The sequence below is a fragment of the Lactuca saligna genome, chromosome 3 (assembly GCF_052625555.1).
Source record: "Lactuca saligna cultivar CGN05327 chromosome 3, ASM5262555v1, whole genome shotgun sequence".
Lineage (NCBI taxonomy): Eukaryota > Viridiplantae > Streptophyta > Magnoliopsida > Asterales > Asteraceae > Lactuca > Lactuca saligna.
In genome coordinates, this window is record NC_136419.1 from 147,689,373 (window position 1) to 147,703,491 (window position 14,119).

General features: G+C 36.1%; 1 protein-coding gene across 3 annotated transcripts; it reads left to right on the plus strand.

Moving 5' to 3' along the window:
- Positions 1–7,016: 7,016 nt before the first annotated feature.
- LOC145037360 (nuclear factor kappa-B-binding protein) lies at positions 7,017–13,414 on the plus strand. Of its 3 annotated transcripts, none has more exons than XM_078986005.1 (12): positions 7,017–7,474; positions 7,695–7,776; positions 8,530–8,932; positions 9,090–9,226; positions 9,517–9,630; positions 9,728–9,811; positions 10,080–10,250; positions 10,328–10,469; positions 11,068–11,231; positions 11,521–11,755; positions 11,915–12,010; positions 12,183–13,414. In XM_078986005.1, exons 3-12 carry the CDS (start codon positions 8,621–8,623, stop codon positions 13,254–13,256), a joined length of 2,529 nt encoding a protein of 842 aa, XP_078842131.1. In that variant the 5' UTR covers positions 7,017–7,474; positions 7,695–7,776; positions 8,530–8,620; the 3' UTR covers positions 13,257–13,414. The 3 variants fall into 3 exon arrangements, with proteins under 3 accessions (XP_078842131.1, XP_078842132.1, XP_078842130.1); XM_078986006.1 differs by having other exon boundaries at positions 7,760–7,776; XM_078986004.1 differs by lacking the exon at positions 7,695–7,776 and having other exon boundaries at positions 7,018–7,474.
- The last annotated feature ends 705 nt before the right edge of the window (positions 13,415–14,119 follow it).

A 14,119-nucleotide genomic window follows, 5' to 3' on the forward strand; every position in this document is an offset into this window, starting at 1 on the left:
CCATTCCTTCCTTCTTCACATTTTCTGGCTTTAAGGCTTCAACTTGCCACTTCTCTAGTTCATCAAGAATGGTGAACTTCACCATAGTGTGAGTAATAGTATAACACATACTATTACGATAAACTTTCCTGCTAAGTGCATCTGCAACCACATTAGCCTTTCCAGGATGGTACATGATTTCGCAATCATAGTCCTTGATCAACTCCATGGCTCGTTGTTGTCTCATATTCAGAGTTTGCTGACTGAATATATACTTGAGACTCTTGTGGTCGGTAAATAATTGGCATTTCATACCAAAAAGGTAATGTCTCCAAAGTTGAAGGGCAAATACTACTGCAACGAGTTCAAGATCATGGGTGGGATAATTCTTTTCATAATCTTTCAGTTGTCTTGAGGTGTAGGCTATCACTTTACCACGCTGCATCAACACACAACCGAGTCCCAATCTTGAAGCATCGCTATATACGGAGAAATCATCATCACCTTCTGGGAGTGATAAGATGGGAGCATGAGTCAAAAGATCTTTTAGAGTTGAGAAAGCTTTTTCTTGAGCTTCACCCCATTCGAACTTCACTTCCTTCCATGTAAGACTTGTGATAGGTACGGCTATACGAGAAAAGTCTTTAATGAATCTCCGGTAATATCCCGCAAGACCTAAGAAACTTCGAATTTCGGAAGCATTATGGGGCACTTCCCAATTTTGAATGGCTTCGATTTTGATGGGATCTACAGATACACCGTTACTAGAAATAATATGGCTGAGAAATTGAACTTGACGAAGCCAAAATTCACATTTCGAGAATTTAGCATAAAGTTTCTCCTTTCGAAGAAGTTCTAAGATTTCACAAATATGAATGGCATGATCGGCTTCAGACTTGGAATATATTAGAATATCGTCAATGAATACGATGACAGACTTATCGAGCATTGGGCAACATACTCGATTCATCATATCCATGAATACAGCAGGAGCATTTGTTAAACCGAATGGTATGACAAGGAATTCGAAATGCCCATAACGAGTACGGAAAGCAGTCTTCGGTACATCTTGCTCTTGTACTTTCAACTGATGATAGCCAGATCTCAAATCAATCTTTGAGAAATAGCTAACACCCTGAAGTTGATCGAACAAATCGTCAATGCAAGGTAGTGGGTACTTTTTCTTGATAGTCACCTTATTAAGCTCACGATAATCAATGCACATTCGCCTCGATCCGTCTTTCTTCTTGACAAATAATACCGGAGCACCCCAGGGAGAGGTAATCGGTCGAATAAAGCCTTTGTCAAGTAATTCCTGCAGTTGGATCATCATTTCTTTCATCTCGGCTGGTGCAAGACGATAAGGAGTCTTTGCAATCAGAGCAACACCGGGCACAAGGTCAATTCAGAATTCTACTTGTCTGTCCGGAGGAAGTCCAGGCAGATCATCGGGGAAAACATTGGGATATTCATTAACAATGGGAATATCATTTACAGTTTTATTCTCCTTTCTTGAGATGTCAACTGTATAGGCCAGATAGATAGGACAACCTTTCGATATGAATTTACGAGCTTTGAGGAAAGAGATTATTTTTAAGATCCTTTGTTCACCGTGGACATGAATAGGATCTTCCCCTTCAATAGGAATGCGTACCATCTTTTCGTAACACAAGAGTTTTGTATGGTTCTTTGACAACCAATCCATACCGAGAATAATATCGAAATTGGGCAAGGAGATAGGGATTAGGTTAGCAAGAAAATTATAGCCTTCAATTTCTATGACACAATCCCTATAGATTTTATCAGCAAGTAATGATATACTTCCTACAGTATCTACGTGAAATGATTACGCGAGTGCATAGCAAACAGTTTGAAAAGAATATGTAAATTCATAAGATACGAAAGAATCCGAGGCACCAGAATCAAATAAGATGTGAGCAGGTCTAGAGTTGACAAGAAATGTACCCATCACGACATTCGGGTCCTCACGTGCTTCCTCTGCAGTAATCTGGAATGCACGACCTTTAGCTTTTGGAACCTGCTCCTTTTTAGCTGGAGTACTCTTCGGTTGTTGGACAGGGACTTGACTTCTCGCCGGTTATTGAACAGAAGCTTGACTTCCCGTCACTTGGCTGGTAAGAGTAAGGCAAAAACACTTCTTGTGGCCAGTAATACCACATGCATAACAAGTCACATCCTTCCTTGGGCAAGCTGGCTTTATATGACCTGTTTCTCCACACCCATAACAGACAATGGATTCCTTGTCTATTTTGCATTAACCCGGATGATTCCTTCCACAAACGCGACATGAAGGCGATTGAATAGAAAAAGATTGTAACCTACCACGGCCATGAAAAGCACTCTGAGATTGTGCTTGCTTGCTAGGATCAGTTCGAATAGATTGAGCTATTGGAAAAGTGGAAGTAGGAGTAGTTCTTTCACTACGTGGATGCTTTGGAACAGTAAGAGTGGCACCACGTATTTCTAAGTCATGCTCACACCTTCGAGCATACTCAACAGCTTTATCGAATGACAGAACATCCCGGTTGACAACGAAATCATGGATTTCGTATCATAGTCCCTCCATGAATAACTGAATTTTCTTGTCTTCAGTTGGAATATACTTCGTAGCAAACCTTGCTCTTTGATTAAACTGAGTTTCATACTCATTCACTGTCATTCCTCCTTGTTTAAGCTCGAGGAATTCCTTCTCCAATCTTCTCCTCATATCTAGAGGACAATACTTCTCTAGCACACGAGTCTTGAACAACTCCCATGATAAGTTCTCCTGGTCACATCCATCAAGAGCTTCATATGTTGCTTCCCACCAGACTAAGGCTTCTCCAATGAGCATTGCAGAAGCTTGGATAGATTTGTCTTCATCATCCACATGAGAAACACGAAATACTTTCTCGGTGTTCTGAATCCAAGTTAGAACAATTATAGGATTAAGGACACCAGAAAACTCCGTAGCACCACTACTCTTGAAATCTTTGAACGAGGGACGCTTCACCTTTCCGCTTGAAGATTCTCCAGTGACTTTCGCTTTTCCTTTATCATCATTCTTTTTGTGTTCTTCGAGAGTCTATCGAATAACACCGGTAAGTTTACCTAAGAGTCACTCCTCAAGAGGAGATACTGGAGTATTCACTTCCTCGGGTTGAGGATCTCCACCAACCTCAGGGGTATGGCTACTTGTTCAACCATCAATCTGAAATACGGAGTAAGATAGTATTTTAGAATATTAGGGTTTACTATTACCTAATACTTTTATTTATATATTTCCTATGGTTTGTATCCCTATACTTACAATGATTAAGTTCATATATTGAACTTCCTATAGTTTAAACATAATATTTGCTAACTAACAATAAATAAAATTGTTAATTTGGCTAAAAACATGTTCATTTTGTTTAAAATTTTGAAGATGATGTTTATTTTTCCGGTTAACTTCAATAAATTTGGTAATTTTAATGATTAACTTTATAATTTATTAATATTTGTTTATAAACAATATAACACAAAAAATATTTATATGAAATTTACCAAACAAGTTTGAAATTATTTGAAACTGTGTAAAATTGAAAGACCCCAACTTTCGTATTTTTGAAAGACCCAAACTTTCATACTTCACAATATCATTACTCCAAAACATGTTATTTGCATATTCATAAAAGCAATATTTTACATTGATAAAGGGAATTACAAACTATTGGATACAAACCGTCTATTACAAAGTGTTATATATATATATATATATATATATATATATATATATATATATATATATATATATATATATATATTACATAACTACCCAGGATATTGTAATTTATACAAACATAAACCATAGTACAAAAGTACTATTACAAACTATTCTAAATCTTTCAATAGTATGTGAACATACTAGTTACTTAGCACCTGCAATTGTTAAACATTGATAGGGTAAGCGGTGACACTTAGTGAGTTCAATAATAGATACAATATAACGTTATGCCATATATATACTTCAATGTGACAAAGGCAAAGAAGGGTAACAAGACATATGTGAGATCACGTGACAAACGTTGATATCAATCAAAGACTTTATTCATATACTTTTCAATTCTTGATATATATCAATAAAGCTTTGGCCCAAATAGCATAGAAGACATGCATATTTATGATTAACATCTTGTTAGATTTCAGGCTTATAGTCCTGTCTAACCATTTCAGGCTTATAGTTCTTGATATATTACAAACTATTCTAAATCTTACGGAGACATGCTCTACATGGCCAGAGACTACGTACCAGTACCAATGTGAATCTAAGTCCTTTCACTGATCACATGGTCAAAGGTATTACAATTGCTATAAACATAGCGAATAAAATCACACTGGAAAATAACTCAGAATAATAACACTGAAAAGCACATAGCACATATAACACATAACATACAATTGTTCCTATATATTGAACTCACCTTAAGTTAACCGGGGGTTAAAATAGTAATTTGGACAGCACTTCGGCTTTAAATATGTCTTTCCATGTTGAAAACCAGGAACTTAATTGAAAACCGGGCTCTGCGAAGGTAGGGCTTCAAAACCGAAAAGATAAAATTTTCGGGCTTCTCGGGGGTCTCGGGACGTGTTTCGGGTGCTAAAATTGATACCGGGGCTTCGGGAAAAGTCAAAATAGTGAAAATATGGATTTAGGGGTGAAAAATGGCAAAATTCCAATTTTAGCCAGGAGGGTTCGCAGGTCCTCTATTTATAGGGTGAGAGGCCCGGATCCGAGGGCTGAGAAGCGAGCACGTGGCTGCTGGAGCGAAGGCCACGAAGCGAGAGGAGGGGAGTTGGCGGTGCGAGGCTTGGACACGCTGCGATGATGACGCAGCTCGGTGGCTCGGATGCGAGGCGGGTAGGCGAGACGTGTCTCGCGTCGGACTGGCCACCGATATGAGACGTGTCTCCTTCCTGCTGGACCTCGGATTCAGCCATGTCTCCGGTGACGTTGCTGCTTCGTGCAAAGATGATGTGGCTGTGATGAGGGTCTCCGGTGGCTGGTACTATTCATGCGAATGTCTCGGAAAATGTGCCCCAAACTTCTAAAATCCATAACTTTCGCATACGAGCTTCGTTTTTGATGTTATTTATATGCACGCGTAGCTAAAATTACGTTCTACAACTTTCATTTAGACTTCGTCGGCTAGTTTTGACTTTAATTTTAATATTATTATTTTTAACAGACCGGGACAGAAAAATCCGTTAAAAATTCATAACTTTTTCATCCGACATCCGTTTTCGTTAGAATTTTTACCGTTGTACTACAAATGACGAGACCTTCGATTCTCGTTTAGGATGTATCGGTCAAATATCGCTCGATCTAAAATTCGAGTTTTTAGCTGTCTACTGCTAAGTTGAAACTTCGAAAAATCATAACTTCCTCATACGAAGTCAGATTTTGGCGTTCTTTTTATCGAATTTCTCGGTTTAACGAATACTACGACTTTCATTTAGATTACTAAGGCTAAAAAGTAGTTTATCAAAAACTCACTTTTTACATCATTCGGCGTCGTGCCGGTTTTGTCGCGGATCTTCGGTTGATCATAACTTCTTCGTTATAACTCGGATTTCGATGAGGTTTTCGCATACAAGTTTCTAACGAGATTCTCTACAACATCAAATAATAAAATTTTACTTATTTAAAATTTTATATTTTCGCTAAATTTCACTATTTGGCTTTTAATTGGAATCTCATAAGACTTTCAGTATTTTCTGAGTGATTCTAAACATAGTTTTACTTCGTTTCTAGTAAAAACCATCTGTTAGAACTCAACACTCAATTTCACATAGTATTTCACAATTACGAAACACGATTTCAAAACGTGTATATTACAAAAATATACTCCAATTAAAATAATAAACATGTTTGAAAAAAAATTAAAACAAATCTAAGTTGAATAACAACTTAAAGTAAGTGAGAAGTGGTTTGAAGATGATGGTCCAGTGCTACGCCACGCAACAGACACACAACAATTTTTAAGTTAAAAGTCTTTCAAAAAACAAATAGCTGCGAAAAGCCAAGTACTATATATGTACTGCCCGACACAACAAGAAGTGGTTAGAGGTGATTTTTTAAAAAAACAAACAACATCGAAGTCTCCATACGGAAGAACCGAGTAACCTTATAATATTGAAAGAAAAACCTTTTTTTGTTTGATAATTTTGAACTGCAATGTTTGATTACCCCTAACTTCTTATAACCCTCTAAATTAGTCACCTGAAACCGGCAATAAAGTTTAATTCAAAAAGCCACATCATAAATAATTGTAATAACCCCATGTTTAAAACAACAATTAATATCTTAAGGTTGAAGGGACTGATAACACTTCTAACATATTATCATATAGGTTTTTTTTGCCACATGAGTTTTTTTATTACCATATAAGCTTAGCATGTAAAAGTTGAAAAATGTAGAGAGTGATAATGTATGATTTTAATAGGATATGTTTTGACAAAAAAAAAAAAAATACAAAATACCCTCAACCAAGCACAACCCAATTTTTTTTTCTCTCTTCTCGCTATGGGTGTAGCGAGTTTAATTTGGCGAGCCCTCTAGTAAGAGCTAGGGGGCAGCGTTCCTTATGCTTAACAAGCTCCTAACGAACCTTTTAACGCTCAATTCCCATAAACCTAAATTATAAAAATGTCACTAGGTGGTCCAAGCAAGAATGAATTATGAGACTTTCTCAACAACAAGAGAGAACATAGGCTTTTAGTTGCTATATATGAGGTGAACTTCGATTTTTAGATGACTATGATCTTTATAGAAGGTCTTTGATCGACTGACCCTTTTTGAATCACCAACAAGGATTCTATCGTCTATTTCTTTTCTAAAACTTTTATTGTCTTAATCACTAAAAAGTTATTTATTTATGTGTAAACATCATCAAACAAGCCGTAAAGTGAGAATCGATAGACGTTTTTTTTCAGGTTAATGCTTTTGATAAAAAGACGTTTCGTAATCTTTAATCTTAATTATTTTTGAGGTTGTTGGCGTCTCTCCTCTACATACAAGTCATACATGTGTCGCTCCTCTCCATCCCCCCATAGACGAAGCGGATAATACGAAATACTCTCTTTCTATTCGTCTTCTTCTTCGTCTCCCTTCTTCTTCTTTCTCATCTGGGTCCTTCCTTCATCTTATCCCCCCTTTCTTTTTATCGTTTCCTTTCTATACCCTATTTGCATTCAAGGCCTAAATCAAACATAAAATTTATTGCAGTTGTAAGCACCTCTCATTTACTCCCCTTTTGCTGTTATCCTTTGTGTTCGTCCTCAATCCCTGCTTTCTATCTCTAGGGTTTGATTTCTTAGACACCAAGTTCATAGCTTCCTGGGATTGCTTTTTTTTTTTTTTTTTTTTTTTTCGTTCCTTATATTTTGCTTTATTCCGTCTGCGCCTGCGTTCGAATCCGCAATGGGGTTGAAGTTTCATGCTTTGGAATTTTAGGTAAACAAATTAATATTACAGAATTGTCAATTATAGTGGTTTCTAACATTCTGCAGCGTCCTTGTTTATTGTAATTGTTAATTACTTTCTGGCTATACGGTTACTTAATTTCAATACTTTCGACATGACTGTTAGGGTTACTTGTTTCTGTCATCGTTATCATCTGGATTGCTCAGCAATATCTTTTATTGATTCCGAACTTTTTTCTGCTCTGATAAAGTGTGACAGATGCTCTAGCAGTTATTTACGAATATTCCTTTACACATTTATTCACATGTCATGCAGATGTGGAAACGACCAAGGTAAAACCACACCCGTATACATACCTAGAAGATCTTAGTTTTGAAGTTGCTTTTTTCTTGTTAAAATGTAATGATTGTTTCAGTCTTCTAAAGGTTCCCCCTATCAGAATTGCATTCATTTATTTACTGAATCTGGGCTTTTCACTTTAGAAGAGTTAAAATGGCGAAAGTGGGTCATATTGTTGCTGATTATCTTTCTCTTTCTATTCTACATTTCTTTCCCTCTATTTGTTTCATAGAAGCAGGCTGTGTACTTTCCAGAGATTTAAATGGTAACTTTTGGCCAAAAATGGAAAGCCATGTGCTATATTTAGCATATATTTACTCCCTGTTGCCATATGCAATCAGCTGAATTCATGTTGTATCAAACACATAAGCTGCTAATAGTTATTTATCTGTGTGGTTATTCTGCTATACTGGCATTTTGATGATTTGGTTGCAAATGAAGGTGGTTTTTTGTCACATTTATGCTTCACACAAGGGCCACTTAGGGTTCTTTGTTTTCTTCAACAAACATAATCCTATAGATTTTGTCAAATCTGTGGTCTTATAACCTTTTGGTTTTTGCAAAGTTTGTCTCTAGAACTTTATATGCTAAAAGTGAATAAGGATAACCTCATTCTAGTTGGATATTGTCATCAAATGAATATTGCATTGGACACTTATGTTGATGTTTTATCATTTTAATCATGTTATGAGAGGGATGGCTACGCATTTAAATGAACTATTTTATTTTTTGTTTTTTTTTTTCAGTGTGCTCATGGAAGAAAGCTATATGTGTGAAAAGATTAGAACAACACCTTTCCATAAACTCATACTCCTTTCTTCAAGATTCCATATTTGAATGGCGGCTGATCAGTTGAATAAACGGTCTAAATCAAGCAATATCATTCGTCACACTTCTTGGGAAACTCAAAAAGCAAAAAAGAAGAAATTTTCTCATCATGATTTAAATATAAAATCAAATATCTCTCTTGAATGGGATGAGAAGAAAGAACAAGTTGTTCCCAAAAAGGAGCAGATTGGTGTAGCCCGAAGAGACTTGACTCCATTTCTTCCACTTCTTCCACATTCCCAAAATGCCCTTGGCGATGTCTTTGCAGCCCCTTCTGAGTTGTTTCAACTGGATAACTTGACCAGTTTGCTATCTTATGAGGTAAGGTTAACAACAACATAAGGCTGCATTTGTATTTTGTAGTGGTGTTTTCGAAGAGAATGAGGAGGGCGTTTATGTCTTTTGCTTATATTTCAACCTTTTTGGGTGAGAAATGAAATTTCAATCTTTTGTCTGATATTTTTGGAGCTTGTTGTAGGTTTGGCAAACTCATTTATCTGTACAAGAAAGAGGGTTTCTGACTCAATTTCTTCCTGAAGGAGCTGAGCCACATAAAATTGTTCATGAATTGTTAGGTGGGAATAATTTCTACTTTGGAAATCCATTCATGAAATGGTAAGTTTAAAATCTCATCTTTAAGAGTGAATTAAAAGAAACAGAACCTTAGTCATATGCCTATTGGTAGGACTATGAGGGGTAAAATAGTCCAATAAAAGACTTTAGCTTTATATTACGTTCTGTTTTCTTTTAAACCAAAACCTCTCTCCATATCACATGAAAGATTAGTTTTATTCTTAGCAAGCATCCCTCAGTCTTTCTTGTTGAATGTCCTTGAAGTCATACTTTTTGCAAAAGACAATTATACCCTTGTTTATTATTCTTACATGACTAAAATTCATGTTCAGGGGGTCTTCGGTTTGTTCAGGTGATTGTCATCCTGATGCCATTCTCAGTCAAGAACAGTGCAACAAGGCTAACAAAATTGCATATTATTCCGAATTGCATAAGTATCATACTAAGTATGTCTGTTATATCCATTCTCATTCAATATATATTTTCTTTTTTTACCACTTTTATCTTGTTGATAATAAATTTTTATTTTTTATTTTTTGGCAGAATGATTGGAAATCTGCAACTATGGAAAGAAAGATGGGCAAGCTGTGCGAATCCTGAAAACGAATTTACACAAAAGATACTAAGGTAAATCATTCTTTTTACTACTTTTACTTTCATTTTGTAAGATTTTTTCAAAATATACTAAAGTTAAATGTTCGTTTTACTACTTTTAATTGTTATTGCTATAACTGGAAAGAATATGTTCAAACTACATTGCCATGATCAGATAAAAGTGAAAGTTACAATGCTGTTCCTTGCATTTAGCCTTTCATTGACTTTATTCACTAACCAGTAAAAAATTTCTCTTTTTGTTATCTCATTTATATGAGCTATTATATTATGTGTTGAATAGGTCCAGAAAAGATTTTCACAAAAGTGGCTCATTGCATGAGAATGGTATACAATATGGTCAAGAAGATGAATTTGGTGCAACTTCTAATTCTTGTTCTTGGGATGCTGATGATAAATCATATACTAGTGATAGCCCAAATTTAGCAATTACAAATGGAGAAACTATAATGAGGTAATTTGGCAACATTCATTTGTGTATTATATAATATATATAGTTATATTCTATGATTTTTTTTTTTTTTTGGTTAGGATCCCGAAAATGGATTTGGAGAACAGATTTTATGACTCTTCAGGTGAAAGGAGATCAGTAGCAAGAGCTAGAAAAGGAGATAAAATACGCAAGCTTAATATAGAATGTGGTGATGGTGCCAAATATATGTCATATATCAAGGTAAGGTCTTCATCTTATTTTGATTCATATCAAGATTTTTGTGAACTCATTGGATTTCGTTACACATTATCGTTGATTTTAGAAATAGCAATGTACTTTCACTTGTTTATTATGACATCCTACTTTTATCCTATAACAACATACTACATATAGGGGAACCTTTTAAGTACAATGTCTTAATAAAAAATTTTCAAAGTCAATACTGTAATAAAACTAAATTACAATTAATTGCTATTAGTCCCTGATATTATGGTTTCAATTTTGGGAGCTAGATTTTTTTTGTATTCCCTCCATTACATAAGAACTGGTATGTAAAACTTCCATTAACAAGGAAAGGAGCCTTAGGACATTTTTTTTTTTTTAATTTCTTAAAAGTACATTTCTATTTCTCAATAAACAAATTAAATAAAAATGCATTGCTATTTCTAAAACTACACCAGAGGGAATCGAAGTATAAATAAATGGGGGCGATTTTGCAAAAGGTTGTAACTTAATCGGGAAAGCTTTCTCTGATCCCTATTAAGTTCTTTCTGCATCAAGTCAACTTTTTTTTTTTTTTTTTGGTTAGATCTTAATAGTCTGGACATGGTTTTGTCAGGTTAGCAAGGAGCAACATGAACGAGTTAAGAGCAGTATGAAACACTCTAACACAAGTATTCAGCCAAGATCTCTTAATCATGTTTTAGGCAATCTTGATAGCTTCTGTGTTCAACCATATGAAGTGTTTGAAGAAGAAGAGAGACAAAACCTGCATCACCACTGGTTTGTGCCTTTTCCTTTCAGATAAAGTGTTGTATATAGATAAATGATGTTTAAAAAAATATTTGATACATTAACTAGAAAAAGCTTTGTTTGGGAACATGAACTTTAAGCTTTTCTTTTAGAACAAACCCAAAAGCTACTTCAAGTAGCTTATAGCTTTTATGTTTCCATTTTGAGCTTTTATTCATATGTCCTTTAGTGTAATCTGACACCTTTCAAAAGCTTACAACTACTTTTGCCAAGTACAAGTAAAATACCTCCTTTTAAAGATTGATTGTTGTATTGACAGGTTGAATTTGGCGAAAATAGATCTCCCTGCAGGGTATGAGAATTGGAAAAGTTGGCAATCTGCAAAGCGGGAAGTGACAAAGTCTTTGAAGAAAGAAATTGAAGATAAAAGAAAGTCAAATCATCTCTCACTTTCAAATTTGTATCCTCACAATGAGGAAAATGAAGAAACTCAAATCTTGCTACTTCATGGTGATCACAATGCAAATTTAGACAGTGGGCTTGTGAATTCTGAGGTCAATATAATCTCTTTCTTTTGATGCTTTTTTTCCCCTTTAACGAGGCACATCATGCAAAAGACGTGAATGCCCTCCTTATCCTCATCCTCCTCATCATTATTGGAAATAGCCCTAGAGAATTTTCTAACTTTTTTCAGTTTGTAATTTGTTTGTCAGGATGATGAAGAAGAAGAACAACAGTTGGTTGGTAACTTATGTGATGAGCAACTGTCCGATGTAGAAACAGATGATGTGCTTTTAGTTGCACCAGAGGTTTGCCCAGTCACCTTTTTCTTCAATAACAATGACAAGGGCATTTACGTCTTTTTTCATAGACGAGAGATTGCCTTTTTGGGCGAGACAAATTTGTAAAATCTTTGTCTCATTGAATACAAGCCAAATGCAGTAACAAATATTATTTTTTTGTTGAAATTTGTGATTCCAGGATACGATGGAACGGAATGACGAATCCCTATTCCAGTCGGAGGCAGATCTTAATGACACAGACGAAACTGCAATGCAAATTGAACAAACAGACGAATCCAGTGAAGATTCCCCCCGGAATCACCATCTGCCGCCCATCACCATCCATAATAACAACCAAAACTTCTGCCCGATAACCATCGCCACCAATAACGAACCCAATCCTTTCGTGTCTAACCTTCACGAATACACCGAAACAATGAGTCAACCCGATGCCCCCGTCAGTCAACAATTCCCCCTGCCACCTGCTCCCACTGAAATATGGCCATCCACCACCCTACCTACCTCCTACTACCATCAACCGCCACCTGTAGTCACCCATGGATACGGTGAACTGTCACTCGGCCATCCCCAAATCAGGCGATCCGATGGTGGTGGTGGTGGTGGTGGTGGTGATTCTTTCTTCTATCCGTATGCAAATCAAGACACCCGTAACGAATTACTACTCCACTCACTTTTCAAAGATCCCGGGACTTCTTATCTTCACGAACATAAGCTCTCCCGCCTTGGTTACCACCCAACTGGCGGTGATCCGGTGGCCACCACCAGTCAATTCCCAAGAAACCTTCAAGAAAACATTTTTGCAGACGGAGGTGGTCGGTTCACCATTCCGAGGCAAGAACAGTTGTTGCCGCTTCACGATTGGCCCGGAAACACCCATCAACCGATTCAAAATTGGTTTTCCGGCGATGAGGTGGCACGTGATGGGTGGTCCGGGAACCAGGACATGGGAAATGGCTGTGTGACAGGTGGTCCGGTGGTGGCGGACGAAAGCTTATATAGTGTTTTATCTCAGTGTAACGGGCTGCGTTCAGGTGTTAATTTTGGTTCATCGGGTGAGTTTATTCAGTCTGGGAACTATGGCGGGATTGGGCGGCCTATGGGCAGCAATAGTGTGGCACCTCGGGCAGGTTTGAACTACATGAGTGGTAATGAAGCTCAATCTGGGGCAGGAGGGGCAGGGACCAACGGTTTGGGGTGGATGAATTTGCCGAAACCGTTTCAGAGATCATGGAACGCTAATGAGTTAGGATGATGATGATGATGATGATGATGATGATATTCATGTTGTAGTAGCTGTTAGATGGTGAGAATTAGAAGTTGAAATAGACCAAAATAGTTATAGATGATGGATATATGAAAAAGGATTAAACTTTTGCGGGATTAATAACGCGAGAATGGTTTTGGTCTTTTTCTTTTTGGTTTATTTATTATTATTATTATTATTATTTTTTCTTTTGGTGAATTACCCAAGTGGGTTTTAGATATGTTTGTCTAGAAAGTTTCAAATCTTGTGAAATTATGTTTATGTGCATCGGGGTAGAAACAATCGTGTGGCTGGAGGGCAGTTTAGACAAATGACTCAAAGCACATAAAGCACCATGAAAAGTATCAATGCTTGACGATCTACTAACGGGTGTTTGGCAAAGAGCTTCGAGCTTTTAGAAAAAAGCTCTAAAAAACAAAAAGTTTTGCTTTGAGCTTTTAGAAAAAAAACACACGAAAAACAAAAAAAATCTTTGTTTGCCGATAGGAATTTTTGGCTTTGTGTTTAACAAGGGTTTTAAGCCTGTGTGTTGTGGCGTGAGTTTAAACAATAATTTTTATTGTGTATACATTATGAATAAAATGTTATCCACAATCACATTGTACTTTTTAAGCATAAAGGTTTAATAAGAAAAAAGTTAAAAAAAAAAAGAAAAAAAGAAGAAAGAAATGAAAATATGCTATATCAACAATAAAATAAAGTATATTGCTATTTCTTGCATTTGACCTTTTATCGGGCTAAATGCAAGAATAAACAAGGTACTTTCATTTTGTTATCTAATATAGCATCTTACTTTAATTTAATCTTCTTTTTTTCAATTTCACTTTAATGTCTATTGTGCTATAATTAGG

Coding starts and splice junctions, on each gene's coding strand:
- LOC145037360 (XM_078986005.1), top strand. CDS start 8,621: ATGGCGGCTGATCAGTTGAATAAACGGTCTAAATCAAGCAATATCATT. Junction 8,933..9,089: donor CCAGTTTGCTATCTTATGAG/GTAAGGTTAACA, acceptor AGCTTGTTGTAG/GTTTGGCAAACTCATTTATC. Junction 10,251..10,327: donor AATGGAGAAACTATAATGAG/GTAATTTGGCAA, acceptor TTTTTTGGTTAG/GATCCCGAAAATGGATTTGG.